At 38.8% G+C, this 27197-nt stretch overlaps 1 protein-coding gene across 4 annotated transcripts in view; it reads left to right on the top strand.

Annotated features, from left to right (window-relative positions):
• Window positions 1-27197, top strand: part of MCTP2 (multiple C2 and transmembrane domain containing 2) — a 170439-nt gene that overhangs the window by 88441 nt on the left and 54801 nt on the right. For all 4 annotated transcript variants that reach the window (XM_054042597.1, XM_054042595.1, XM_054042598.1 and 1 more), the window contains 7 exons: window positions 674-860; window positions 2330-2423; window positions 7147-7249; window positions 10366-10468; window positions 22980-23081; window positions 24633-24707; window positions 25516-25635. In XM_054042597.1, coding sequence (XP_053898572.1) covers window positions 674-860; window positions 2330-2423; window positions 7147-7249; window positions 10366-10468; window positions 22980-23081; window positions 24633-24707; window positions 25516-25635 — 784 coding nt within the window. The remainder of the gene's footprint in view (window positions 1-673; window positions 861-2329; window positions 2424-7146; window positions 7250-10365; window positions 10469-22979; window positions 23082-24632; window positions 24708-25515; window positions 25636-27197) is intronic.

Below are 27197 nucleotides of genomic sequence, written 5' to 3'. Positions count from 1 at the left end.
CTCATTAATGTGTGCTTTTCTTTTTTTTTTTTTCCCCTTCAAAAAGTGTCAGAGACTATAACAATGTGCATTATGAGCTGGCAGGTTACCTGCAAGCCACACTGCCCCTCTGGGAAATATAACAATACACTGGAAGCCTAGATCTAGTAAGGTTTGTAAAGGAGATCAGGGCATACAGTACAATGTAGCATAAAATGAAGTCTATGCCTTAAATGAAACTGGTATTTTAGACACAACATTTTGACTTTGTATTTCCACGCAAATTATAATAATTTTACCTTTTTAGAAATCAGAAGACATTGGGGTTTTGTGGGGGAGGACAGCAGAGTTGGATTTAAAACCTCACCACTACAGAGGCTGCAGTCCTAACATTCAATCCCTGTGCTAGTGCAGGGAAACCAGAAATGAAATTGACAAGAAACAAAGTGAAACTAACTAGCTTTTCTCATTCCTTTTCCACTCCAACCCGCCCCCCACCCATTTCCCCCAGGTTGACCAAACAGCCCAAATGGTGAAAAGTAAATTAGATTTCTAAACTTAGTTCATTTGCATATTTTGATCCTCATTGATGGGTTAAAAAAAAGGCTAATTTTTTTAAAATGTATATGTTGGGTTTTATTTGTCCTGTTAAAGTAATCCTCTTTATTATTAATCCATGACAATGTTATTCTAGGTGTAAAGTGGATATTACTGCGCTACGTAGCAAGCAGACCAATGTTTTAGAACTGCCAGTGGAGAAGCATCTGGGGTTTCTGCTAATGCTAATTGCTGTTACCCCCTGTTCAGGAGTTTCTATCTCTGATCTGTGTGTCTGCCCCTTGGGAGACCCCAGTGAAAGGAAACAGATTTCCCAGCGCTATGTAAGTTTTTGTTTTGTTTCTACTTTATTAAAAAAATACTGAAAATTGCATCAAAAGAAGATCTGTCCCAGTCATAATAACACAGCTTCTAATGGAAAAAGGTATCACACACCATAATTATGTTTAGTGTGACAAGTGAATAGACAGAGCAGTTAGCCTCTAGCAATTTGGCTGTTTGCATGTGGCAGTTTTTAAACTAACAGTTCCCTTTTGAAAACTTGAATTACATTAAGACATTATCTTAGGAAATGAGAGACCGTGAATGTTAAAATCTCATGATGAGAGAGAGAGAGTATTATTTAGAATTCTTTTTTTCATTGTGGGATTGTGCTCTGATCTGTTCACTTTGTGAAGATAAAGCCTGATGATAATATTTAGTACTTTCTGTACTAAACCAGAGATCTTAATGTGCTACACAGGATAGATAAACATTATCACCCCCATTTTATAGACAGGGAAACTGAGGCATAGAGGGTTTAAGTCAGGGGTCGGCAACATTCGGCACACGGCTCGCCAGGGTAAGCACCCTGGTGGGCCGGGCCAGTTTTATTTACCTGCTGACGTGGCAGGTTCGGCCGATCGCGGCCCCCACTAGCCGCGGTTCGCCGTCCCGGGCCAGTGGGGGTTGCGATCGGCCGAACCTGCCACGTCAGCAGGTAAATAAAACTGGCCCGGCCCGCCAGGGTGCTTACCCTGGCGAGCCACGTGCTGAACGTTGCTGACCCCTGGTTTAAGTGATTAGAGTCAATGGTAGAGCTGTGAATGGTGCCCAGATCCTTGACTCTGACTTCAGTACTCTAGCCATAGGCTCATGGTGCCTCTATAAATATATCTTATACTTAGTTTTGGAATAATGCTATTTTAGTATTCAGATATGTGCTTGTTTCCTTTGAATCTCCTTGCCTAAATTAATCATTCAACTCTTGTACACTGAAGATTACATATGAATAAAAATAAATGATAAACAGTCAGTTTACATTCTGGCATGAACAGTGTAAGTGTGTTGCAATGGGATGAGGGTTGGTAGAGTTGTCTGAGTGAGTATCTGATAGTGAAACATTGAGCAGTGGGGACAGGGACCAAAATTAAGGGCTAGTCTACACTAAAGCTGTAAGTCGACCTAAATGACACTACTTCAGTTATGTAAATTATGTAACTGAAGTTGACGTAACTTGGATCGATTTACAGCGGTGTTCCCACCTCTGTGTCAATGGGAGACACTCTCCCGTCTACTTACCTTACGCTTCTCGGGGAGCTGGAGTATAGAATTTGATGAGCTAGCACTCTGCCATTGACTTAGCAGGTCTTCCCTAGACCCACTAAATCAACACCGCTGCATCGATCGAAGCAGTGCTGATTTAGCCATAAGTATAGACATGCCCTAAGACTTATGGTTTTCTAGTAGTCCTTCAAAATCTGTCTCACTGAATTATTATATTTAAAAAAGTCTCTTCACTATTTTTTTCCAGTGTATAAAGAACTCCCTTCAGGACATGAAGGACATAGGCTTCTTACAGGTCAAAGTTTTAAAGGCAGTCGACCTGTTGGCAGCAGATTTTTCAGGTATTAAGTGTCTTCCTTCTTTTTATTTTGGTCTTTTCTGATGTGTTTTGATGCCATGTTACATGTTTTTGAGGGGTAGTGTATGTTAGTGAATCCATCACTCAGAAGGCAGTGTCATGAGTCTAGCAAGGCAAAGTAAAACTTGTGTATCACCCACTTGTTAAAGCTTTAAAGATAAAATACATGCCTGGGAACTGGGGTCCCACAAGCCCTATGCATCACTTAAGTCCCCAATGTAGGGCTTATGTGGTACTGTAGTGGTAAACAGATTTTGTGGGCCCACCGCACTGGGGACAGCTTTTCCCTTCATATTTATGAGTGGCATGTCCAGTAATTTTTGTCTTTTTCCTAATAACTTAAATAAATTAGGGTTCTTGTGAGTTGAACTGTGGGATGTTTGTGTGCAATACTGGCCCTGGTACCTGTTTCTAATACTGGAACTGTAACTATTATCCTGCAAAACCTTACCCACAAAGATAAGGGTTTGCTGGATCGAATTCCTAGTCCTGTGCTCAGGCCACCAGAGCACACCATCTCATTAAGTGCAGTTTAGACTTGCTGTCAACCATAGATGGAAAACTACCTGAGATTGCTGTCTGAAGTAGAGGCACTCAAGTGGCCAAATTGTTGTGGCATCAAGGTCTTCCTAGGTCACATCTGAATATCTAGGAAAATTACTTTTCCATCGTCACATGGTATGCCTCTTTGTAGCCTGTGAGCAGTTTACATCTAACCATTCTGCGTCCCCAAGTTCTGCAGAACATGATATGAGATGTCATTACTTTTCTCTTGCAGTTCTCTGTCCCACCACTTCACCCTCCAGCCCCTACATTCATGGCTCTAATATAGACTAGTTTCAGCACAAGTGAAGTGATCCACTATTATTGCTGTAAATTGTGATTTGTGCCAGTGATCTTTAATTCAGAAGGATTTAGAATGCTGGGGCACTATTTTGCTCTTGCTTCTTTCAATATGAATCCGGAAAATAAGTCTTAGAAAAGTATCTACAAAGTGACCATGATTCAGCTGCTGTTTGCTGGAGCTTCTCAGCAACTTCTTGTGAGCTCATGAACTAAATAATAGAATTATAGAAATCCTCAAATTCTTTAATGTTCCACATTTACCTAGTACCCTGTTAAGCACTTGTTTAGGCTGCCTGAACATATGGGCCAATGCTCCCTTTTTTAGTGGAGGTTTATCAATGCTGGAAAATTGTGAACAGTGGTTCCTATTGCAGCTAAATAGTGAATCTGATCCAAAATATACTTCATATCATAGTTTCTCTCTTAATAGGAAAAATAACTTCTCCCCTCTTTTGAGGAGATCAGATGTGTTGGGCATTATGTTATTTTTGCAGGGCACTTCTTAGAAGCTGATACCACTGAGTGGTAACTGATGAAATAATGGCAAATGTTGACATTTAAAAAAAAAAAATCCATGGTACACATGAAATCTGCTACATCCAGTATCTTTAATGGTGCATACTTCAGATACAGGTCTGATTGCAATGAAAATATACTTTATCTTCTGGTTCTTTTTGACTCATCAGAGAGGCAGAGAGCTAAAGAGAAAGCACTGTCAACCCAACCTGGGGCCCTTATTCAGGCCAATCTCTGATTGTAACATCAGCAGCATTTCTCCAAAGTAAGGACTATAAAAGACACTAGCCCACATTTTCAAAAGTTCAGCCAATAAATAATATTACTTATAAGTGTAGCCCCCCCTGCCCCTTCTCTCCCTCCCCCGGGGAACAGGTAAGGGACTTTTTTTATATACTAGCAATGCACTGAAGAACTGAAAGGATTAATGTGCAGATCTTCATTAAAAAAATATAAAAATGTCCATGTGCAATAATGACCAGGATAGAGCTATGTGGGTCAGAAGTTTTGCCTTTGATCTTGAGTTTTCTCAGCTGGCCTTTCACCTGACTGATAAAGGGCTGCTACAGTATGTAAGCTTTTATTGGTTTATTAGTTACTTTAGCTGCTCTTCATTAGCAAACTTAATAAGGCTAAATGTACTGTAGTAAAAAAAAAAAAAAAAAAAGCCTTTATAACCTATGGGACTAATTCTACCTACAAACACACAGCATATTACAGGGAGTTTTGTCCAAGGACAGATTTGGATCTTGGCTGTGTTCATCCTTTGTGTAACTCCGCTGAGGGCCAATGGAGTTATAGAAGCAATGGATTTGGCCCCATTTCCCTAAATGCTTAAACAGGAGTGTATGCATTTGTGGGATAATGAACACTGAAAGAGATTCTGGGGATCTTGATTTTGCAATTGAAAGACTTTTCATAAAGGGTCTGAAACACACATTCCTTGTGCACAGCACAGAATGAAATCCTGTTTAAGTGCAAGGTTACTTAGTCTGTCATTATATTCAAAATAACCCAGGCTTTGAGCCTGAGCCTGATTCATGAGGCAAATGACAAATTGTTTTGCAATGGCAGTGCTGAAAATATCCTAGTATTATGTGGTAATAGACCTGCCAAATTGCAAAAGGATGCAGCCATTTTATGTAAAAATAGCATAAATTTCTGATCATGAAATGAGAGATATAAAGATTAATTATCTGTTCTGAGCCATTCATAAATGATTAGTGCAGCAATTATGTGCTTCCATAGTAGAACCCTCCCAAAGCAGTGCTGTATTTCCTCCACTGCCTGGGAGACTGTTCAGATGTATTATTTTTGATAAAAAGTAACTTAAGGTCCAGCTAAAAATCTGATAAAGAGACAATCAAGGAGACAATAAAAAATACAAAGACTTCAAAGGGTTAATAGAAGAGCAGTCTAAGCATGTGTCATATTTTCTCAGTAGCGCAATGATGATTCAATGACGGGAATACGTCTGCAGACCAATTATCCAGTTCTAAATGTAATGCCATTTTATACCTTGTTACTTACTACAGTAATGAAGATCAGATTTCAGTATGGTTGGTATTTCTGTTATAGGTTGCTGCATGTTGGTACTGTACAGTTTACCAAATTTGAGTTTTTAACCTACAGTAATAATGAGAATCAGGACATTACATGATTGCATGCAATTCTGGCTTTTAAAGAGCTTTCTGAAAACTCACAGGTACTATTTGACTCAGGTTTAGACCAGTTACCATGTCCCATATTGAAAATGTAGATCTAAATATGTCTAGGGACTACAGAAGGAACCTCGTCAACCCCAACTAGTTCAAACTTGAGCCTCCCCTTTTTTTATATATATATATATTCCTAGATAATAGTTTTGTCAATGTGAAATGACTTTTTCTGCTTCATTGGATGTTTTTGTGTGCACATGAGCATTCTGTTCAAAGACGGCATTTGCTCACTGACCAAAAAATGGTATTCAGAACACAAAATTATAGAGTAGGATTGTCTTTTGGCATATACCATTTTGCATTTCAAACAGTTTCTCTACATCATTAAGTACATTTGCCACTTGTACCTGGTTCCAGCGTATAGCTGGGTAGGAGATGAATAGACTCCACTAAAATGTGAGATTATTAAAACTTTCCAAAAGTGACTGGTAAATATTCACTGTTTAGCTACCGGAAAACATTTTTACTTAGGCGATGAACTCCTCAGGACAGAGACCGGGTCTCCTTATTTGTTTGTAAAGTGCCTAGCACAGTTTGGGTACTATATTAATAACAGCAATTTAAAAAATCAACAGAAGTCTGTTTAAATGTCTGTTTTCTTTTATATAAATGTCTCCATGGCTGAGATACATAATAACCTAAATAAAAGTAAGACTAGAGTGCCTGTAGTTGAGCTAAATGTAAATATGAATACCTAAGATAATGAACTTAAATCAGATATATATCACAGGAACTCTGTTTATAGTGAAGTTTGTCTGAAAGCTCCAGATTGTTTTAAGAGTCCATGCTGTGCCAAATGCAGGTATTGCAATCCTCTGCTTATTGAGAAAAGTCACTAGGAAATATACCTTCCCCATAAAACGCTTCCACTCTGATACCCTCTTTTGACAGGATGTTTCCTTTAATAAGTTTCTCACTCTGTGCCCTGATTCAGCAATTGGGTCCATTAGTCTGACCTGACTCTCACTGAAGTCACTGGGTGTCTGTATGGATTCAGAGATCTACTCATGCAAATCTCATTGCAGGATTGGTGCTGAAGTGGGCACAATACTTTGCTTATCTTATGAGGCTGCATGTACTTAGATGATTATGTAATCAACTGACACAAGCAAAAGCTCTCGGCAGATGATAAAGCAAATTGAACTAACTGAAGCCCTGACATTTCTATAACCCAGGCTAAAAGTCTTCATGGTTCATAACCCTTGATCATCTGTGGAGGAGAATATAAAAACGGACACTTGTTCAGAATGGCACTACCTCTCTTATTGAATGTCATTTTTCTTGATAGTCAACATTGGCTGATCTTCCTAGTTACCAAAGATGTAAAGATTATTCTTGATAAGCTTTCATTTCTCTGTTACTAGAACAAATTGCCTACATGGATTAGAATAGAAAGTGCTTTGATAAAGTTTCAGAGAGGAAAACAGTGAATACATATTGTTGTGTTGTTAATTTAGTAATTCAGAGAGAGGAAGGCAATTTCCAGTCACCTTAGTGCAGTTTATTCTTATTTGACCTACCGATCTCCTCCTCCCAACCCTGCTGCAAAAAGAGTGAACTAACTACTGTCACATTATCTAACCCTTCTTTGTTTTATTTTATTTTTTTCACCTGTTCTTTACACAGGTAAAAGCGACCCTTTCTGTGTGTTAGAGTTGGGCAACGACAGACTTCAGACCCACACAATTTACAAAAACCTCAACCCAGAGTGGAACAAAGTTTTCACCTTGTAAGTGAATTGCACTTGAAAACATGCTGTAAATGCGAAACAGTGAGCAGCACCAATATAACAGATATTTATTTTAGGAAACATGAGGTAAAGTTTGGGATATGTCACTTTCTCCATAGGAAGAAGAGGTTGACTGAGTTGTATCTGATATTTCTCCATTAAAGCATTTTGCCTTTTTCAATCCTGGCATGGAGTTTATTAATAGAAGTCATAACAAGAAGAAACCGGGATATTTATAGGAAGATTCATGACTATATATAATAGACTCCAAGAAGTTATATAGCAGACCTGAAATAGAATAGATGCAAAGCAAGGTCATCACATGGGTTTTTATAGTGAAAATTTCTCCAGTAGTGACCCACCAAAGTTTTTTTTTTTTAGGGCTAAAGTGGAATAATAACCACTTATTGGAGCTGAGAAAAGAGTCTGCATTCCTTAAAAAGAACAGGAGTACTTGTGGCACCTTAGAGACTAACAAATTTATTAGAGCATAAGCTTTCGTGGACTACAGCCCACTTCTTTGGATGCATACAGAGTGGAATAAATATTGAGGAGATATATATACACACATACAGAGAGCATAAACAGGTGGGAGTTGTCTTACCAACTCTGAGAGGCCAATTAAGTAAGAGGAAAAAAACTTTTGAAGTGATAATCAAGATAGCCCAGTACAGACAGTTTGATAAGAAGTGTGAGAATATTTACAAGGGGAGATAGATTCAATGTTTGTAGTGGCTCAGCCATTCCCAGTCCTTATTCAATCCTGAGTTGATTGTGTCTAGTTTGCATATCAATTCCAGCTCAGCACTCTCGTTGGAGTCTGTTTTTGAAGTTTTTCTGTTGTAATATAGCCACCCGCAGGTCTGTCATTGAATGACCAGCCAGGTTAAAGTGTTCTCCCACTGGTTTTTGAGTATTATGATTCCTGATGTCAGATTTGTGTCCATTAATTCTTTTGCGGAGAGACTGTCCGGTTTGGCCAATGTACATGGCAGAGGGGCATTGCTGGCACATGGCTGGTGCCACAAGTACTCCTGTTCTTTTTGCGGATACAGACTAACACGGCTGCTACTCTGAAACCTGTCATTATGCATTCCTTAAACTATTCATTCCTTGTCCACTGCTGTTGAGGCTATTGATAAAGGGTGGCAGTTTTATCTTTATGATGTGGATGCTAGTCCACTAGGAAACTAGTCTTAGTATTATTGATTCAGATCATACAAGCTAGCACACAGAGTGGCTGGGCTGGATTTAAACAAGATGAAAGGTGTCATATCTTATTGCTGTGGGGTCAATGGAAAAAACTCTACCAGGTATTTCCACTGAGTTCACTGGTGCCAGAAAATGAAATTGTGGAACATCTAGACCTCTTTTGTCCTCTGGCCCCTACTGTGTGTCTCTTTTGTAACTCTCCTTCTTACCCTATTTGTCTATTTTCAAGAAGCTCTGCATGCATCACTGTTTATCTTGAGCTAACATAGTTTACCCTTGGTCCAGATTGGAATGTTTTAGTAAATCTGTTCATATACATTCTATATGACTTTCTGTTCTGTTTAGGTTCTTGGATAGTGCCCATTAGTGTAGTCTGAGCACTTTTGACATTTTATATCGCTAATAGCCCGTGTACAACTATTTTGATGGTGGTTTTCAGTTTATCTTTGAACAAATGTGGAGGTAAAGCCTGATAAACTGGCAAGTTCTGGTAGCCATTTACTTTTTCTGGGCTCTCAAAATTTTATGGGTATATATTTAATTGCTGTTTATGTAACTCACATTACGCTGGTGTAGGTATTTGTCTCCCTTTACTGGCTATCTCCCTCTACTCTCTCAACCTAAGAGATTAATGAGTTTTCTATAGCAGCCTGCTAGGGGAATTAGTATTTTAGTTAATGCTTTTAGTGCAATAGGTTCCAAGCTCAGTCCTTGGTGGACATTCATCCTAAGTTGTGGCCCTGTTGCTGGAATGTTCCTGGAATTAGTTGTCTTCTAGCTAGAGTAGCAGCTCTGTGAGGCTTATCTTCTACAACAGTGGCTCTCAACCTTTCCAGACTACTGTACTGCTTTCCCAGGTTTCCCTCACTACTTGCTTACAAAATCAGACATAAAAATACAAAAGTGTCCCACCACACTATTACTGAAAAATTGCTGACTTTCTCATTTTTACCATATAATTATAAAATAAATCAATTGGAATATAAATAGTGTACTTATATTTCAGTGATTAGTATATAGAGCAGTATAAACAAGTCATTGTCTGAATGAAATTTCAGTTTGTACTGACTTTGCTAGTACTTTTTATGTAGTCTGATGTAAAACTAAGCAAATATCTAGATGAGTTGATGTATCCCCTGGAAGACCTCTGCATACCTCAGAAGTACATGTGCCCCGGTAGAGAACCACTGTTCTATGAGACCAAAGCCAGATGAAGCCTCAGTGTTTGGTTGTGTCAGTTGCACTTGGATAAACAATAACTTGCTTGCTTGCTTTCTTCCTCCTTCCCTCCCTCCCTCCAGTCATCTACAGTTACCCAAGCTCACACAGACACCAATACGTTTTCCTGGATGAATCTCTTATTTACTAATGATCCTGATGACCAGTTGAGATTAGCAGGCAGGTGTCATCCCCAGTAAAGCATATGGATTAGATGGAAATAATAATATTATCTATTTTGTTCGAGGGTTTTTAGAAGTTTTTAAACAATTTGGCTTGTTTTTTAGTAATTTAGAAATGGGGAGAATTGCTTAAGTCAGAAAAAAATGAGAAAAATTTTCCTCTTTACATACCTTTTTGCCACATATACACACCTTCCTAAAGTCTGACTCAAACTTCTTCTCTTGTCCACCTTCCTCGCCCTCCTATGTGCCATCAGTGTCAACATCCACACACAAAGAAATCTCACTGTCTAGCAATAATTGTTGTCTTTCACATGGATACGTGAATCCTGCATGAGGGAAAAGCTTGGGGAATAGCCTTGGTTTGATTTAATTTTTGGAATTTAATTAAATGCTAGTTTTATACTCCAAGGTAATACAGACTTAATTAGTGCAACACTATTCTCTGATCTTCCTGGAGCAGATTGCATGTGTACAGACCATTTTTTGTGCTTCTCATTCCAGCCCTATTAAAGATATCCATGATGTTCTTGAAGTGACAGTGTTTGATGAAGATGGCGATAAACCCCCTGATTTTCTTGGAAAAGTTGCTATCCCTTTGCTGTCTGTAAGTTACCTTGGCACGTGTATCATTCGAACATTGATGGTTTCACTGGGAGCAAGTTGCATTTCTTTCCCTCTTCTTTCTGTCTCTCTGAAGCAACTCAGATCTAGATATAAACAACCTCTTTTTGGGGGTGAGGGTGTAGGGGGGGTTGTGTGTGTATGTATACACACACATATACATACAAGTGTGTGTAAGTGTATATATGTATGTCTTGGTTGGTCAGTGTTTACAGTCCTCCTTACTGTCACAAAGGTTGCCAATCCCCTTCAGTCCAAATATGGTTGATTTGGAAAGAAAACTACTGAAATATCTGTAGTTAATCAGTGCAATATGCCATTTTGGTCTGAAAATATAATTGCACTGTTTTTCTGTATGTTTGTCACCTCACCTTTCAGTAGTAACAATTCAGATATGTCTTTGTTCATTGTTGCTTCTCGATACTCCCAAGAAAGTAATTGCACATCACAATAGGATTGACCAAATAGTTGTTGTTGGCACAGCTGAGCAAAATTACATAAAAGGGTGTGTTTTACTACATAGTCCTGCAGTTTTTGTTCTGTAAGCAAATGTGAAGAGAGGGCGATCATGGGAGAATAGAAACAGAACTGCATTCTGGTATCTCCTAGGAACTCCGGTCCTGGTTCAGGACCCCATAGCTCTAAGCGCTCTACAAACACAGAACAAAAAGACAGTCAGTCAGTCCTTGCCCCAAAGATTTTATTATACAAGTAAAAGACAGAGGACAACAGATGGATACAGACATAGATGGGGGGAAATGCAAGGAAACAATGAGACAACACACAGCATGACAGGCAGTGTGAACAGTATTACAGTGAGTATTGATAACACCCCCGGTAGTAAAGGTTGAAAATTAGCTTGCATGACAAATCCCTGTTTTCATGTGCTAATGGCTTGTATGAAATAAGTTCACATTTGGGGCTGAAACTTTCCATGCTGGTCTCTTCAAAAATAAATAAATAAAAGAGCAGAGGGTGATGGTGTGGGAAGAAAGTAGATCAAAATCTTTTCAGCTGCTTTTTGGAAGTTTAGGAAAGCAAGAAGCAAACACCTTTCTCATTGTAAAGAAGTTGTATTCACTCATTTTAAAAACAGAACTACAACAACAACAACAACAAATGGCTGGAGTTTTAAAGCTGGCTGGGACATAGTCTTCACTGAGGACTAGTTGCCTTAGCTTGGTTTGGTGTGTGTGTGTGGGGGGGAGGTGAGGTGGGGGAAATTACAATTAAAATAATTAAGCAAGCAATCAAAAATGGAATAAAAGATGTTCAGAGTTGTTCCTCCCTGTAAATATCAAATGGTTCTTCACATGAAGCTGACTTTAATATTGTTCTAAAATTGCATGTCAATGACTTTGGAGTGTGCTCAACAGTACCAGAATCTTACCAGAACTCAATGAATGCCTGTTCCCTTCCCATGTCACTTCCCATTCTCTCTGCTTGAAAAATTAAGGGATAACAGGAGCTGTTGAACAATTTACATGAGGGAGATTGTGGGGTGGGGAACAACACCACTGTTTGCCCCATCCTCCAAAACGAGTGCTTTAACATCCAAGATTGGGCAGTGGGGCACTCTCAGGATTAGGAGATGTAACATTTTAGTGTGTCTGCAATTTTTACTGCAATCTGCAGTATTTTATATATTCTACCTTTTCATTTTGCATAAAGAATTATTTTTTATGTCTGAAAATATCTGCTTCCCTATTAAACCAGTCCTGCAGAAAATTGTTGGCAGCCAAAGAGGACCAGCAAAGTGAGAAACTCAGGCCCCAATCCAGCAAGCATGAAAGCACATGCTTAATTTTCATGCTGGGAGTAATCTCATTGACTTCAGTGAGACAACCTATGTGCTTAAAATTAAGCATGTGCTTAAGTGCTTTGCTAGATAATTTCAGAGCCTATTTGTGACATTATGAATCACAGAAAATTTAATTATTTTAAAAAAGGAAGTTAAGTTTTAAAAAACTACATTAATTGACTAACATTGTTTCCAGCAGCAATGTTAACATAGCCACAGTACATATATAGTGGGGAGCATTTTCTATTCTCTGCATGTGTGTTTGGTTGGTGGTGGAGGTGTCAGTTACGTGGCTTACTATATCACTGTTTTATATTTTAAAATATTTATCATTCCAACATATAGGATGTCATGTACAGCAGAGTGAACACTTCTGTGAGAACCTTACCTTTTGCAATCTCTGCCTTGTGTGCAATTTTAACTGCATTAATGTAGGTATTTGCATTTCATATTTACTTTATCAGAACCTGTATATATGAGGCATTGGAAAAGTACTAAGAAGCATTCAGTAGTCAAGTGGCTACCAAGCAAACATATCAACTTTGATTTCAGTGTAGATGTTTATGAAAGGGGTTGAATACAGAAGGCAAGCTCTGTGGATCCATGTGATGATAAATGGCTACCTTTTGTATGAATTATCTGCATAAAGCTAATATTGATAATCCAATACCACAAAATAAAGTGCAGTTATACTCTGAAAAGTGATTCTGTAAGAACAGTGCTCATGGGTTCCAGTGTGTTCTTCCTCTATGATCTCAGTTCACAGTCTCTTGCTTTACAAGTTAAAAGAGATTTGTTTTTTCTAATTGTCAGCATAACTCAACCAGGGATATAAAAGTCACACTGAGTTCTTTCTTGTTGATCATCACCAGAAATAAAGTCTAAATAGTATCATTTTAGGCAGAGGTGGGACTCAGTAGTTCTAGAAATCAGGTCCCATTTATTTATGCACCTAAATAAAGTTTTGGTGCATAATTTTAGTTTGAAAAATTTGGTTTTAAGTAAATGAACTGGAAACAGAAAAATGGATGGACTAAAATGGGCCTTTTTTCTTTCCTCTTTAATTCCCTCCCCCCCCCCTTCTTTATTTTTTCTCTTTGTGGGAATGAAGGATGGGGTGAATACAGAATGGTATGGGTGGAGTTTAAATGCATGACTTTTGTAAATGTTACTATTTGACAGCCTGATCCAAAGTCCACTGTTGCCCAAGGGAGCATTTCCATAGATTTCAATGTGCTTTGGATTAGATTTGATACGAACATAGTCTCATAATATGTAAAAGTGCTTCAAATAATACATGTACATTCCTTCTCAGATTAGAATTCCAGGGTGTTTTGCAACCCTCTTAATACTCCGCTACTGTGACTCCATGAGTTCCTTAAGACATTCGTTTTCTGTTTGTCCATTTTAGTGGCATGAGTCATTGACATCTGCAATTTTAGAACAATATTAAAGTCAGCTTCATGTGAAGAACCATTTGATATTTACAGGGAGGAACAACTCTGAACATCTTTTATTCCATTTTTGATCGCTTGGTTAATTTTTCCCCAAGTCCTCGTATCCCTGATGTTACTGGAAGAGAGTGGCTCGAGCAGCTGCTCTCCTGCAGAACCTGTGCTTGCCAAATCGTCTGCATGATCGGCAGCAGGCTGTGTGGGCTCACAGTGAGGAGATGTTAGATTTGGATCCTCTGTTGATTTTATAGGCATTTGTTAAGTATCCCTTAGGAAGCCTGTAACAAGGCAGAGGAGGGGATTGTGTATGTGTGTGGTAGAGTCCAAACTCCATTCAGTCTGGGTTCTTTGTCCAAGATTTGAGGCAAAAAAAATTGTTTATGCTTTCTCAAGCCAACTGATTTTTCTTCCTTCCCTTCCAAACTTCTCTGCCTCCTATTTCATGCAAATGTAGTGTAAATATACTGTTCTCTGCCTAGGATTAAAAATCATTTAGCACCTATTAAGTTAGTCTGATCAGTCAGAGAATCGCAGTGTTCTGAAACTCTCTTCTTTGAAATCGGAGTCTTTTTTTTTTTAAACCCAATAGTGTTAGCACTTTGTCCGTACATTTGAGTGTACCCTCTGAATTCTTTTGAGAAATATATTACAAGAGAGCTGTAGTTGGAATCCCATGGATGGTGGCCGGTAGCCACACAAACAGTCTAATTCATAGGTGATTGGGCTTAACCTTTGCCTGGCATTAAATCCATCGCCGAAAACCAAAAAGCATTTCACAATATTTTCTATCTCTTTGGTTAAAAATGCATGAGTTTTACTTGTGATATGTTTGCAGGTGAGATGCATTTACTTGTAGATTCACTTATGGGTGACGGAGATTCTCATCTTAATAAAGAATAGACTTCAGTGTGTGTACATATGGTGGTGGTGATAGGGGGTGTTCCCCAACTATTCAAATTTGAGAGTATATTTTGATTCAGATGTGGTCAGGATTTTCTTAGGTTGATGCTTTGCACAAAATCAAGGGTTCAAGCTTGTGAATGCTCATCACCAATGAATGTTAAGCTTAAAGGCACAAATAATAACCAAAAAAACCAGTTGGATTCCCAGACTCCATTGTGATATTTGATATTTGCACTTCATCCTGAATTAGTCTGTTCTATACATCATCCAATTAAGGAACAGAAACAATAACATATGGGATGGGGGAAGAGTTCAAAAAAGAATTTGCCAATAATTTCAAATAGTGAATGAATTTGAGAAATTCATATTCGGTTGGTGAACAGAATAAAGCAAAATTTGCTGACCAAATTATTTGTGAATTTTTATACAGCTCTAACAATAACATTTAGTACTTAAATTTTCAAAGAACCATAGAAACATTAACTGATTTTTATAATGTCCCACTGCACTAGGTTTTATCTCCATTTTACAGGTAGGGAAATTGAGGCAGGGAAGTTTTGACTCCCCAAAGGCCACACACTGTCTCAGTGTGAGTCTGGATCAGCACTTGGAAGGTTCTGGCATCAACCACTGAAATCAAGACCAGACTTCATCTTTGCTTAAAGCATTTCTGAGGTTAAAAAATAGATTTGGTACTAATGAAAGATGCAGAATTTTGTAACACCCAACTCAGCAATATGGTATGTTCCAGCCAGCTGCGTACCAAATACATGCATGTACTTTATATATCCTAACCTCAGGAGAGTTTGGCTGAGAGAATTTTTTTCCATGTTAATCAGCCCATGAATTTTTCTCCCATCTCTCTTGCCTTTTGCCCCTGCTTCTTATTAAAACGACCTTATGGTCTTTTCATTTTTGCTTCAAGGGACTCCTATATTATACAAAGATGCAAGTTATTTGGAAGATGGAAGTATGTAATGCCCTTCAATGAAGTTGAAAGCAAAGTATAGTGGTCTTATATCAAATATCCCCACATTGGAGGGGCGGTCAGATGAAGTACTATGTCACAGGATGGAATGTTCTTATCTGTAGCATTATCAGCTCCACGTTGACTCCAGCTGTACTCTTTTTTAATTAACAGGAAAAGGTCTGTAAAATATCCTCATCAAATAAACAAATGGTTTCAGTATCCAATAGTACAGTGACGATAACTAACATAAATGTCACAGAGGTTTCATGTTTTAAGGGATGTCTCAGATTGAGAATACAGGGACCTGAGCCTGAAAGATACTGAGCATCTCATCTCCCTTGGGAGTAGAGGGGACTTAGCATCTGACCAGTAGAGCTTAGTGCTACAGGATCAGGCCCTAGATGTGACAGTTGTGGAAACACTATAGTTGTATTATCTGGCACTGAATGGGTTGAATAGGTGGCTTGCTGTCTCCTTTTCCTAGGGAAAGTTGCCTTTGAATAATTCCATGTGTCTCTTCTACTAGGCACTCTTTGTTACTCAGTGCAACTGTATGACACTGCGCATTAGTGATGAGATCCAGAAAGAATTTCAGAGTCCCAAATGCTTTAGACATGTTACCCAGGGGGAATAGCCATTGTCCATTGCTTATATCAAGGGTGGTGATGTATAAGGGTTTTACCCAGCTGTGTTGAGTCATATCATGAAGATATGACATCAGATTCACATCAAAGGTGGATACATGGTGAGATTTTCCTATTTCAGTGCAAAAAACCTCACTAAACCACATTTCTTTGAGATAAAAGCAATGAAAAAACCTTTGCTGTGTAAGGTTCCTGTCTTCTCAATGTCTTATGTTGTATTAATCTCAGGTTTTACTATTTCATTAAAATTCACAAGTGGTCAGTAAGGTGTTTGCTGAATAGATTTAGCATTGGCTAGCTACATCCATACCGTATTCAGTCACATTTGTTTTAAGGGGGCGTTTGTAAGAACAGTTCAGCAGATATATTCATGAATTTGAGAAAAATGCAACACAATATTGGCCTGGAAGGGATAGAAAGCTGGGGGAGGACTTTACAGTGGATCCACACCATAGTTCTCATTAAGATTGGATGTCTCCCCCACACCAAGATATAGGACCAGATTATTTGGAGGCACAGCACAGCATGGGGTGGGGCTGCAAAGGTGCACCTTTGTACTTCTGGAAATCTGGGCTATTTCAGGCATGGGCCATAATGTAAGTTAGAGCAACCCAGAGGCTGCCTTAATTTGTGTCAGCTTCCCCTCAACCACCAGTGGGCTGCTGTGTAACCCAAAGTATTTGGATTACAAAGCACACCAGACACCCCCCCCCCCTGACATACTTCCTCCACAGGCCCCTACATTGGCGGGTGGGCGGAGGTAGCAGTGTAGGATTATCTATGCCAGCCCTTTGTGGTGGGGAAATTTCTCGGATGGCTATTCTGCCCTCTGTATATTGTTGGAGCAGCAAAGAAGGGGCCATAGCAGGTGCCAGAATCTTCCCAATAGTACTTAGCTTAGAGCAGGGATGTCTTAAGATCAGTCCAAGGACTAAATTCATACCACAGCTGCCTTCTCCCAAAAAAATGAAGGCTGAAGACAAAGATGATCCTGTTCTTTTTTGCCAGTGAACTCAACCAGTAAGAAGTTTCTATTGGTGTGACAAGGAAGCAACAAGTATAGGCAAATATGGGTGACCATTTTAATGTTTTTATTAAGTTATCTAAACCTATTAGCATACTTGATGTAATCATCCTTCTTTGGGTGGAAAATGCTGTGATGGGAAAGTCAACATTTTCCCATGGAAAAATTCCTGATTTTCCATTAGGAAAATCTAAACAAATATTTAGTTTCTGGTCAGGTCGACCCAGACCAAACATTTCAGTTTGTAGAATCAACTTGAAATGTTCTGTCTGAGGGCAGTTTGACATTAATCTGTGTTCTCCTGAGCTACTGCAGTGCCTGAGGAGAGTTGTAGTTCAGGTGCCTCGCTCTCCGCATGGACTACGTCTCCCATGATGCACCATGGTGTCCTCTCTGGTTGAACTGTAGCAGTGCCTTATGGGAATCACATGGTGTAGGCTGGCTGGGGAGCTTGGCTGCCAGGAGAATGGGGACTTGAGGCATTCAAAATACAAGTCCCATGAAGTCTTGAGGCAGCTCAGGAGGACACAGATTAATTTTAAACCAACTGGAAATGAAACATTTAAATATTTCCAACACAATATTTACAGACATTTCCATTCTATGAAAAACTTCAATATTTAGAACATAAACATATTTTGAAATAATTGGAATTTTCCTACAGGATAGAAATTTTGATTTTCAATCAGCTCTAGTCATAGGCCTTGCCTCGGCTCTTGAAGTGACAATGGAAAGTCAGAGCTACCTTTTGCTTGTGAGGCTGGAAGGGGAATATGGAATTTGAGAAGAATTATTGATATGACTTCTTATAATTTATTATTGCGGTAGTATCAAGCAGCATCCGTCATGTTAGGGCCCTGTGTGCTAGGTGCTGTACAAATCTAGAGTAAGAGACAGTCCCTGCCTCATAAAGCTAACAAACTAAAAGGTAAGCTGTTACCTGCAAGTGAAGCAACCAAGTGGTGTGGGCCGGGGGAGGAGGAAGTTCTAGCATCAGTATCAGTAATTGTAGAAATGACAACTTGCCCCCGCCTTATCATTATCTGATGACTCTTCTGTTTGCATCATGACAAGGATGTCAGATGCATTTGGATGAGGATATGGGGAGAGGCTTTATGGATATGAAAGAAGATTTTTTTGTGGGTTGTTCTTTGTGTGTCCGCGCCTGGGTTTTTTTTTGTTTTTCGATGGAACAGCTTACAAAAAAAGCATTCAGGAACTTTTGGGCAAAGCAAACAGCAGGTATTCTGAGCTGTACCACTGAATTAATTTTGTAGGAATAAAGAAAAAAAAAATCTCCTAATAAGAGATATAAACAGTAGGGTGAGGAGGTACGTCATATTGAAGAAATCTTTTGGTTCTGAGAATTCTTCACATTTTCTGTTTATAGCTTTTCTTAGTCATTAGTTTGTGTCTTTACATAGAGCTAGCTGAGAAGATGTTGGATTCTTTTTCTTATAGCACATCCATCTACCTGAAACCAAACAGTGCTAGGAAAAACCATCCTATCTGGCCTCAGACCTTACAAAAAGGAGCAAATCAATAAGTCAGACTTTCCTGCCCTCGGTGTTAAATCAATCTGTTACAGGCAATCTTGCACACGATCAGCTCTCCCAAACAATGTGGGCATTCCATCGTGGGATCTGATCAAGGTATAAAGCATAGTGTCACTAAGGAGTAGCCTTAACCACGTCTCTTCAAAGGTCCTACCCTCAGCCCTGTTCAAATTTAGATCAGAAGTGTGTCTGTGTAAAAAGTATTCCCTTCCTTTTCACCTAGCTGTAATATTCAGTATTCATTGATAGCCTTGCTAGAGACAAGTCATGTTACAGAGACCATTCGTTGAACTCATTATTGAATGAAATCCCTGGGATACCAGGCACAAAGCAAAAGTGATTGTAGTTGTGGTGACACAATGGTAGATCAGATTTAATCAGTCTTTGAGATACTTTCTGTCTGACTCTGGCGTAACATCCATTCAAATTTTCTGTAGCTAAAGGGAATGTTTGCCAATGGCCATGAACAGCAGAGGTATGAGGAAAAAGTGGACCCCAAATGAAATGCAAAAGAATTGGCCATCTTTAGATATTTGGTGAGAATGTGCTGTATTGAAACAGAAACAAATGTAGGGAGAAAAAGTATGACTCAAGAAATTAATGCAATGGAAATGTACTGTAGCGAAAGCTAACCTGGGCTTTTTTCTGTGTACTTCTGAGGGATGCTACCTTTTTATTTCTATATGATCAAATGTACTGAACTTCCCCATTGCATTTGTTGAAGCAAACTGGGTTAGTGTGCTACTGGTGCATTAAACAGGTTTTTTTACTCTGTATTCAATAAAAGACGTAAGGTGGAGAAATGCCACTTTATTTCCAATTTCCCGCCCCCTCTGTTTTTTCTTAAGAAGGTCAGGGAACTAGGAAATCAATATGAATGTTTAGTGTTGGACTGAACTATAATTTCACATCAACGCCTATATAAACCGAACAGAATTAAGAATAAGAAATAAAACTGACTGTTAACACTTCCAACAAAACTGTTGTTTTTCCCAATACAATTTTAAGTAAAGTATAAGAGTAATGGTGCTCACCTTTAAAAACATATTTGTAGCTTTTAAAAAGGTCTTCCAAGCCAAAACATTCTCTCAGATACCATAGTTCATTGCAATGGGCATCAGTTCATTGTTGGTTCCAAACTTGCTGTACTAACACACATGGAGCCACACCCACTGCATTTGATTCTGCTCTCACTGTACAAATCTGGAGTGAAATCAATGTAATTTGTTCTGGTGTAAAATGGCGTGATGCCAGAAGCAAACCCAGTAGATCTAGCTAAAGCTACTGTCATAGTACTGCATGTTTCTACTTAGCCACATGTGGTACTACGTTTGATGCTTTCCCCATCTAGATTTTTGAAATGGATAATTAACTAATATATACCAATGACCGATAAAGAGTACTCTTCACCAGGTTATTGTCGAGGATGTTTTCCCCCACTAGGAACAGAGGAAGAGCTATGGAGTGTGTATCTGAAAGATGCAGAAAATCACTAAAACATATATGATTTAACTACCCAATTCATTTTAGCTCTTGATGTGAAATAAGCACAAAATTAACAGATGTACATTAAAGTCTGAATTGTGCTTTGAGTTACCTGTTGTGAATGTGTGTGCACATGTGCATCTCTGAGAAGTTGTTTTCAGCAGCATTCCTTCTACCGGTGGCAGAAATATTAACCAGAGTGTTCTCCAGGCTAACAGGCTGCAAGAGTTATTTGCCAGGAACCCAATCCATCTGGACTACTTTGTGGATTTTGATTGATTTATAATATTATAAAGGAAGAACAAAGTGAAGATGATCAATTCTCTGAGCTTTATGGAAGTTTGTTTCTTTTTCAGAATAGGAAATATAACACAATCATTGGTTGGTGGACTAGAATAGATAGGCTGCTTGGAAGACTGTATCTACAGATTTGAGGTTGCCATTGGTTGCAGGCCTTGTTCAAGCAGATTTAGAATCTCTTGGGAAGCCATTTATTTGTGCTGTCTCCCTAGCTAGAATGCCTAAGATTCCATGTGTAATATCCTTGTGCTATTAATCTGCCCCAGATTCTTGTATCAGCTGGGTATGGGGAGTGAGTATAGAATTGGTATCATGTCCAGAATTGATGTGGGTGGGTTTATGGAGGGAATGACAGATGTAATACATGAAAGTTTCCTGTTAAGAAGCAGAGGTGAGTGAAAACTGTGATGTGCATCATCACAAACTCTGTCAAAAGAGAAGATATTCTGACTTCCCACAGTGCTTTAAGTCTTATCATATGTCTGTTTTGTAGGTCTGGTTGAAAAATTTTAAACAAAACATTGTCCTGTTTTGTTTTTTGTTTTTTAAGAGGTATTTGGTTGCAATCAAAATTTTCTGAGAAAAAAGACTGAGTTTGGTGGAATTTCCAGTTGGAAAAATTGAAACAAATTGTTTCATTTCTGATCTACAAATATTTTAGTTTGGGAATGTTGAAATGTTTGGTTTGACATTTCCAAATCAAATTTTTTCAGAACTTTTCATTCTGCAAAAAAAAAAAAAAAAAGTGATATTTTGACTTTGTCCTGAATTGGGACAAAACACCAAACCTCAAAATATCCATATTTTTAATAGATGAGAAATTCCACTATTTGATCAGCTTTAGCTGTTAATCAGCACAAAGCAGTTTACATTCCAGCCATATATTCTTGGAAAATGAGGAATAAACATCACCTTAGCACTAGTAGCTCTGTTGTACTGAGGGACGACCTACAGGTCCAGACTTGGCAGCACTGTCTGAAACCATTGGGCTGTGAAGTGGCATCATATTTGTTGTCAACTTAGAAGGAGCTGCTTTCATGGAGGGTACCCCTTTTGTGTTGTATCCCATGTAGGTTCCACATACATGTGGTTTGAAATGCTCATTTAATGAAAGCAGAATCAATCTAAAATCAGACACTGTGCCCGTTTTTTTTTTTTTAAATGAAACACACAATACCAACCCCAAAACATCCTATCAGATGAAGCTTTGGATGACTGCATTAGTGGAAGCTGGAATTCCTGTTTGGATCCCACTGAGGATGCAAACATTTTCTTTATGGGGGTCCTCTTTCCTTTAACTCTTAGCCAGGAAAGGGATCAATCTGTTGAAAAACTATTCAGTACAGAGGAGGTGGAGCAGCATTGGGAAAGAAAGTGACCTTTCCCTTGTCCTGTGAAAACACTGCATTCCCGTTTGTGCCTTTTATTCCTTATCCATTTCCACCGTGGCTTGTATGAGCACTTGTACTAAATTAATGCCATGACAGCAATAGCTATTTTAAATATGGTTGCAATTTCATGCCCCCAAATTTCCTCTGTTATCTTTAATCTTTGATCATTACAGTCCCCAAATGGAGATTTTTCGGTGAGCTGCAGTTTTTATGTCGGTGCTGTTTAGAATTAGCTGGTCCGCTTCCTAAAAAGCCAAATGTTTAATCAATACATATCCTACTGTGTATAATAAATACATTTCTGCCATCACTTTTGAAGAGAGGATGCCATTGATTTGAGCCAAATAGTTTGCAAAATGGTAAAGGAGATGGGTTTTTTCATAGCTATTTAACATGACAGGGCCAACAGGCAGATTAGAGCATAGAAACAGCATCTGAAATTCTAAGGGGAAAGTCTCTTACAGGAATTTGTTTATTTTGAACATTTGTTACATTAACATTCGTTCCAATTGTAATGATTGATTGATTTGGACTCTCTTTGATCTATGGCTAATAATTTGACAACCTTTCAATAAACTGAGAATGTGGAGATTTGGTATTTTGATTTTGTTGTTGTTGTGTTTCCTTTTCTGATCTTTGGAAGAAAACTTCCATTTTAAATCTGTAATAACACAGGCTGATTACTTCCCATCAACTCACTGGCTTCCAGGACAGAATTTTCAGGCTGGTTATTGTTTGCACTGCTCTGCTATAAAAGTACAGGGTCTGTAAATTAAAATTGGACTGTAATAGTTTTAATCTGCAATTTTATAGTCCTCTAATCCAGTGATCATGTTGCATTTCAGGCTTTTACTATATTGCCATCTTTTCTGGAGGAGGGCAGTGGTTGGAAAGCTATTTTAGACACAGCAGAGAGTTAATATTTATTGATACACTTTATTATTTATTTATTTATTATAATTCTAGATTAGAAATGGACAGCAGTGTTGTTATACGTTGAAGAATAAAGACCTGGAACTTGCTTCAAAAGGAGTAGTTTGCTTGGAGTTGGATGTCCTATTTAATCCAGTAAGTTTAAATGTTTTCACTTAACTCATCCTCTGTATAAGAAACTGGAACGCCTAAACTTGCCAGTGCCAAGGGGTTTGGTTTTTTAAACACAGGAACTGAACAGAGAAGGTCCTGACCTGGTTGCATCTGGAGGGAAGGTTGGGCTTTATTCTTTTTATAAAGAAATACTGGCAGATCACAATGCTGCAACATTCCATCCAAGTTGATGTGACAATGAAATGGCAACTTTGGGCTGGGGATGACCACAGATGTTTTGGGAAGAGGTGTGGGTTATTGCACGCAAGGGCTTAATTTGCAGCAACAAAAAAGGGAGTTAATATTTACATTACTGTGCAGGAATTTTAACTACTAATTCTTCCCAGAAAGTTGACCCACAATATTCTATTCAGAGGGTGTTAACAGGAACAAAAACTCAGACATGGATCTGATGGTCTCAGCTTGCTTGTCCCGTCATCTCTTACTGAATTAAATTCTGTTTTACATTTGCTTTTGCTGGATGGAATGTAACTCAGCTCTTATTAGCTACTTATTACAGTGATGTAGGAAGCAAAGTTTTATTTATTTAAATGGCTGATAGGTACTCTTTTGCCTTGAATGGAGTTTAGGTTTGGGATGTTGCTTTAGGGAACAATGATCAACACTCTTTGCCAAAGAACAAGCTCAAATATATTATGGCTCCCCTTTTCCGGAGGCTTTCAAAGATGTTCCCAGGCCATTCCTTTTTTCAGATAGACTGGAATCTACCTATTTAAGTATCTATTAGCCATCACTGTAGTGTCTGGGAACCTCTTTATAATCTTTAGTTTATTGTATTTACACAACACCACAGTAAGATAGAAAGGTACTGTTTCCAATTTATAGATGGGATATTAAGGCCAGAGTAGGCTAGACCAAGGTCACACAAAAGTTTGTGACAGAGCCAGTGCCATGTCCACTTGACCATTCCCCTACCTATGGCTAAGATGCTACTTTTTGTGGTCTAAATTATGATACCATTACTCAGATTTGGGTAGCACTTTACTCTATGAGTCATTCCACTGACTTCAGTGGACTTATTATTAGAGTAAGGGAGTATTCAGCATGAATAAGTAAATCACAATCTGGCTTAAGTGGCTAAGGGTGTTACAGGAGTGTAAAATACTTTCGGCTGTTCTTGGATGTCCCTTCTAATACCTTAGTATTAAATATGCAGCATGAATAGGACATTTGGGGATGTGATCTTCTGTTCCCGTTTCTTTTTTTAGAACTTTTCTGTATGGGGTTGATCTAACAGAGGAACAGAAGGGAGTTTGCAGAGCTGTGTGCTGAGCGTAAGCATGGAGCTGCTCACCCCCTGCAGTCTGCCACTCTGCAGGCAGTTAGATCTATTGGAGTAACCTGGATGAGTGCCAGGATTGTGCAGAATAACTGATATGTACACCTAACACCTTGTCATAAACCATTTAGAGACTGAAACAAATAAATAAGTAAAGGACACCAGAGCTCCAAATCAATATGATTATACCAAGCTTGAATGGTAACATCCTAAATAAATTATTCCTTCCTCAGGTAAAAGCAAGTATCAGAACCTTCAAGCCACGAGAAAAGCGCTTCATTGGAGACAACCGCAAGTTTTCAAAGAAGGTAGGTTGACTCTGGCCGAGCTATCACTTCTGTTTGGGATGGCTTTTCAGTAGCTTCCCTAGTACACCCGGATAATAGAACCTATGGTGGAAACTCTAGTTATGCATTGACTCACTGAACACAGATGTCAATTCTGTGTAGATTTCTGCATGTGTATAAATGCTGATTTGCATTCACACACAGTTGCTTCCTGATCTAACTCTGTGGTCCTACATCTCCCCAATTTCTGGAGGGAAAAGAATGGCTTAATAAAGAACTTTAACATATATGCATGTTGCACAGTTTATGGAATTTGAAACAAAAACCTATACTTTGGTTTCATCCTCAAAGAAAAAACAAAAACAGTAAGATACTATAGAAATTTAATAAGGTTCTAAATCAATTACTATAAAAGTCTATAGTATTTAATTGAGACTAATATTCTTACTATTTTAACCATCTATAGCAAGAATATCATTTTTTATTCAATTCTATATGGAGATAGCCCAAACCCCTATGGAAAGGGTCTTATTTTCTGTGAAATTCTATAGGATTTTGCAATAAAGGGGGGGTTTTGTGGAGGGGGAAAAAGCTTCAATTCTTTTTCCTTCAGACTTGCAGATTTTGGGGGTGGAGGAAAGTGCTGACATATTTGGGTGCCATACAAAAACACACGGTAGCTGGAGTGTGTCTCTGAAATAGAAGCTGTAGCATACACACAAGCACAAAGCAATTGTAGCTTAAAATTGTCACTGTTCTTGAAGTGAAGTAGGAAATTGGAGCTTTTAATTCAATTCCTTTCTCTCCCCTCCCGTCCGACATTTACCAGATCTTATCGAGAAATGTTGATCGTGTGAAAAAAATCACCATGGCGATATGGAATACAATACAATTCCTAAGGAGCTGCTTTCTCTGGGAATCTACACTAAGGAGTGTGGTAGCATTTGTGGTAAGTGGATTTCTTCATATTCCATCAGACTAACTGATATGAGGCATTGAGTCTTACAGTACTGTCCCCCTCCCTCAGCTTAAACTCTCTTGTTGGTGGTGTAACTATTATTGTCCTTCAGTTTTATTATTTAAATCACTGTAGTGCCCACAAGTCCCAAGCTTGATCAGGGTCTCCTTGTGCCAAATGCTAGACGAACACAATGGTGGTCCTTCTAGAGCAATCTCTCCCATATTTTCACCTGTTGCAGAGGCCTTCTGCACAACCGCGCCCCTTCTGGGACCTTGTGCGGAGGAGCTATGTGGGCCCAAAGGCAGCACTGGGGGCCTCCAAAGGCTCTGAACATAAAGGTTGGATGGGCTGCACTGGCTCTCAATAGGTTTACACAGAGAAGAGTGTGACAACCAAGGACCTAGCGATCTAGAATCCCCACAAAGGGGTTATAGAAGGTCGTGTCAGCTGGAGTTGCAATAATGGAATGGCTGCAGCCCTATGACCTACCTCTGGCTTGTTGTGCTGCTGATAAAGCACTGGAAGAATGAGACTATAGGGAACAATCCTTTATTGATGGGACAAGATGAACTAATAGGTCTTTTCCGTTCCAACTTTAATTTCAATGAACTGCATTTTACTGTAGTTCAGCAATGCTTGCTGTGCCCTGTTAGTTGAGGGTGTGCCGCTTGTCCGACTGCACACAAGCAGTTCTGTGCTGACATTAATTGTCTCTTGCAAGTCTGACCACCTGACTGTAATAACTATAAAAAAAAATTTGGTCAGCAAGTCCCGGTGTGGTCTGAGAATTAACAGCCAAGTTCTCCACCTATCTGGCCCACTTTTCAGCTGTATTCTTTTTTCCCTCTTTGTAGTAAACACCCTGTTTTCAGCTTTCTCATCCACTCAAGCAGAAAGGGTTTCTCCTCCTTTTTATTCAGCAGTGTGGCATTTTCTTCATGCTTGAAATGTCTGGCATGCCATTAAAGGTTGCAAAATCGTTTTGTGGTGGTCCAGAGGGGAAAAAAAAGTTTTTGAGTTAAGTGTTTATTAAACCAAATAACAGCCACATCTCCAAGTGTTTGCCTCCCTTTTTGTCTGTGAATTATAAGTTGCTTTAGGGTTCTTTTGATGAAAACACTTCACAGTGTATTTGTACAGATGAGTAAAGTGAGCTGTCGCTACTTGAAAGACGCACAGAGTAAAGACAGAGAAGCTGTCTTTCACCCTGCAGGTTGAGAGGGATCTGGCAGGCACGGTTGAGGAGGAAGAGAGGATTTTTTTTTTGTTTTTTGTTTTTTTACTTGTGTTGATAATGTACACAGTTGACTCTAAGAGCTTGAAAGGGTGAGGATTAGTGTTTTCCAGTCCATTCTCCAATTGAGATACTAATTTACCTTTCCCTGTGATGTAAACAGATATACTGAAACCCAAGGGGAAGAAGGCTGTTAATTTTAGTTCTTTCCTCTAGAACATGAAATTCTGGGTTCCTTGGACAATCTGCCACTCTTATGCTTGAGTTGCATGTGCAATAGCTGTGGTTCTGAGACCCATGTCTGTGTGTATTCTGA

The sequence above is a fragment of the Malaclemys terrapin genome, chromosome 10 (assembly GCF_027887155.1).
Source record: "Malaclemys terrapin pileata isolate rMalTer1 chromosome 10, rMalTer1.hap1, whole genome shotgun sequence".
Classification (NCBI taxonomy): domain Eukaryota; kingdom Metazoa; phylum Chordata; order Testudines; family Emydidae; genus Malaclemys; species Malaclemys terrapin.
This window is presented reverse-complemented; position numbering and strand designations above follow the sequence as displayed.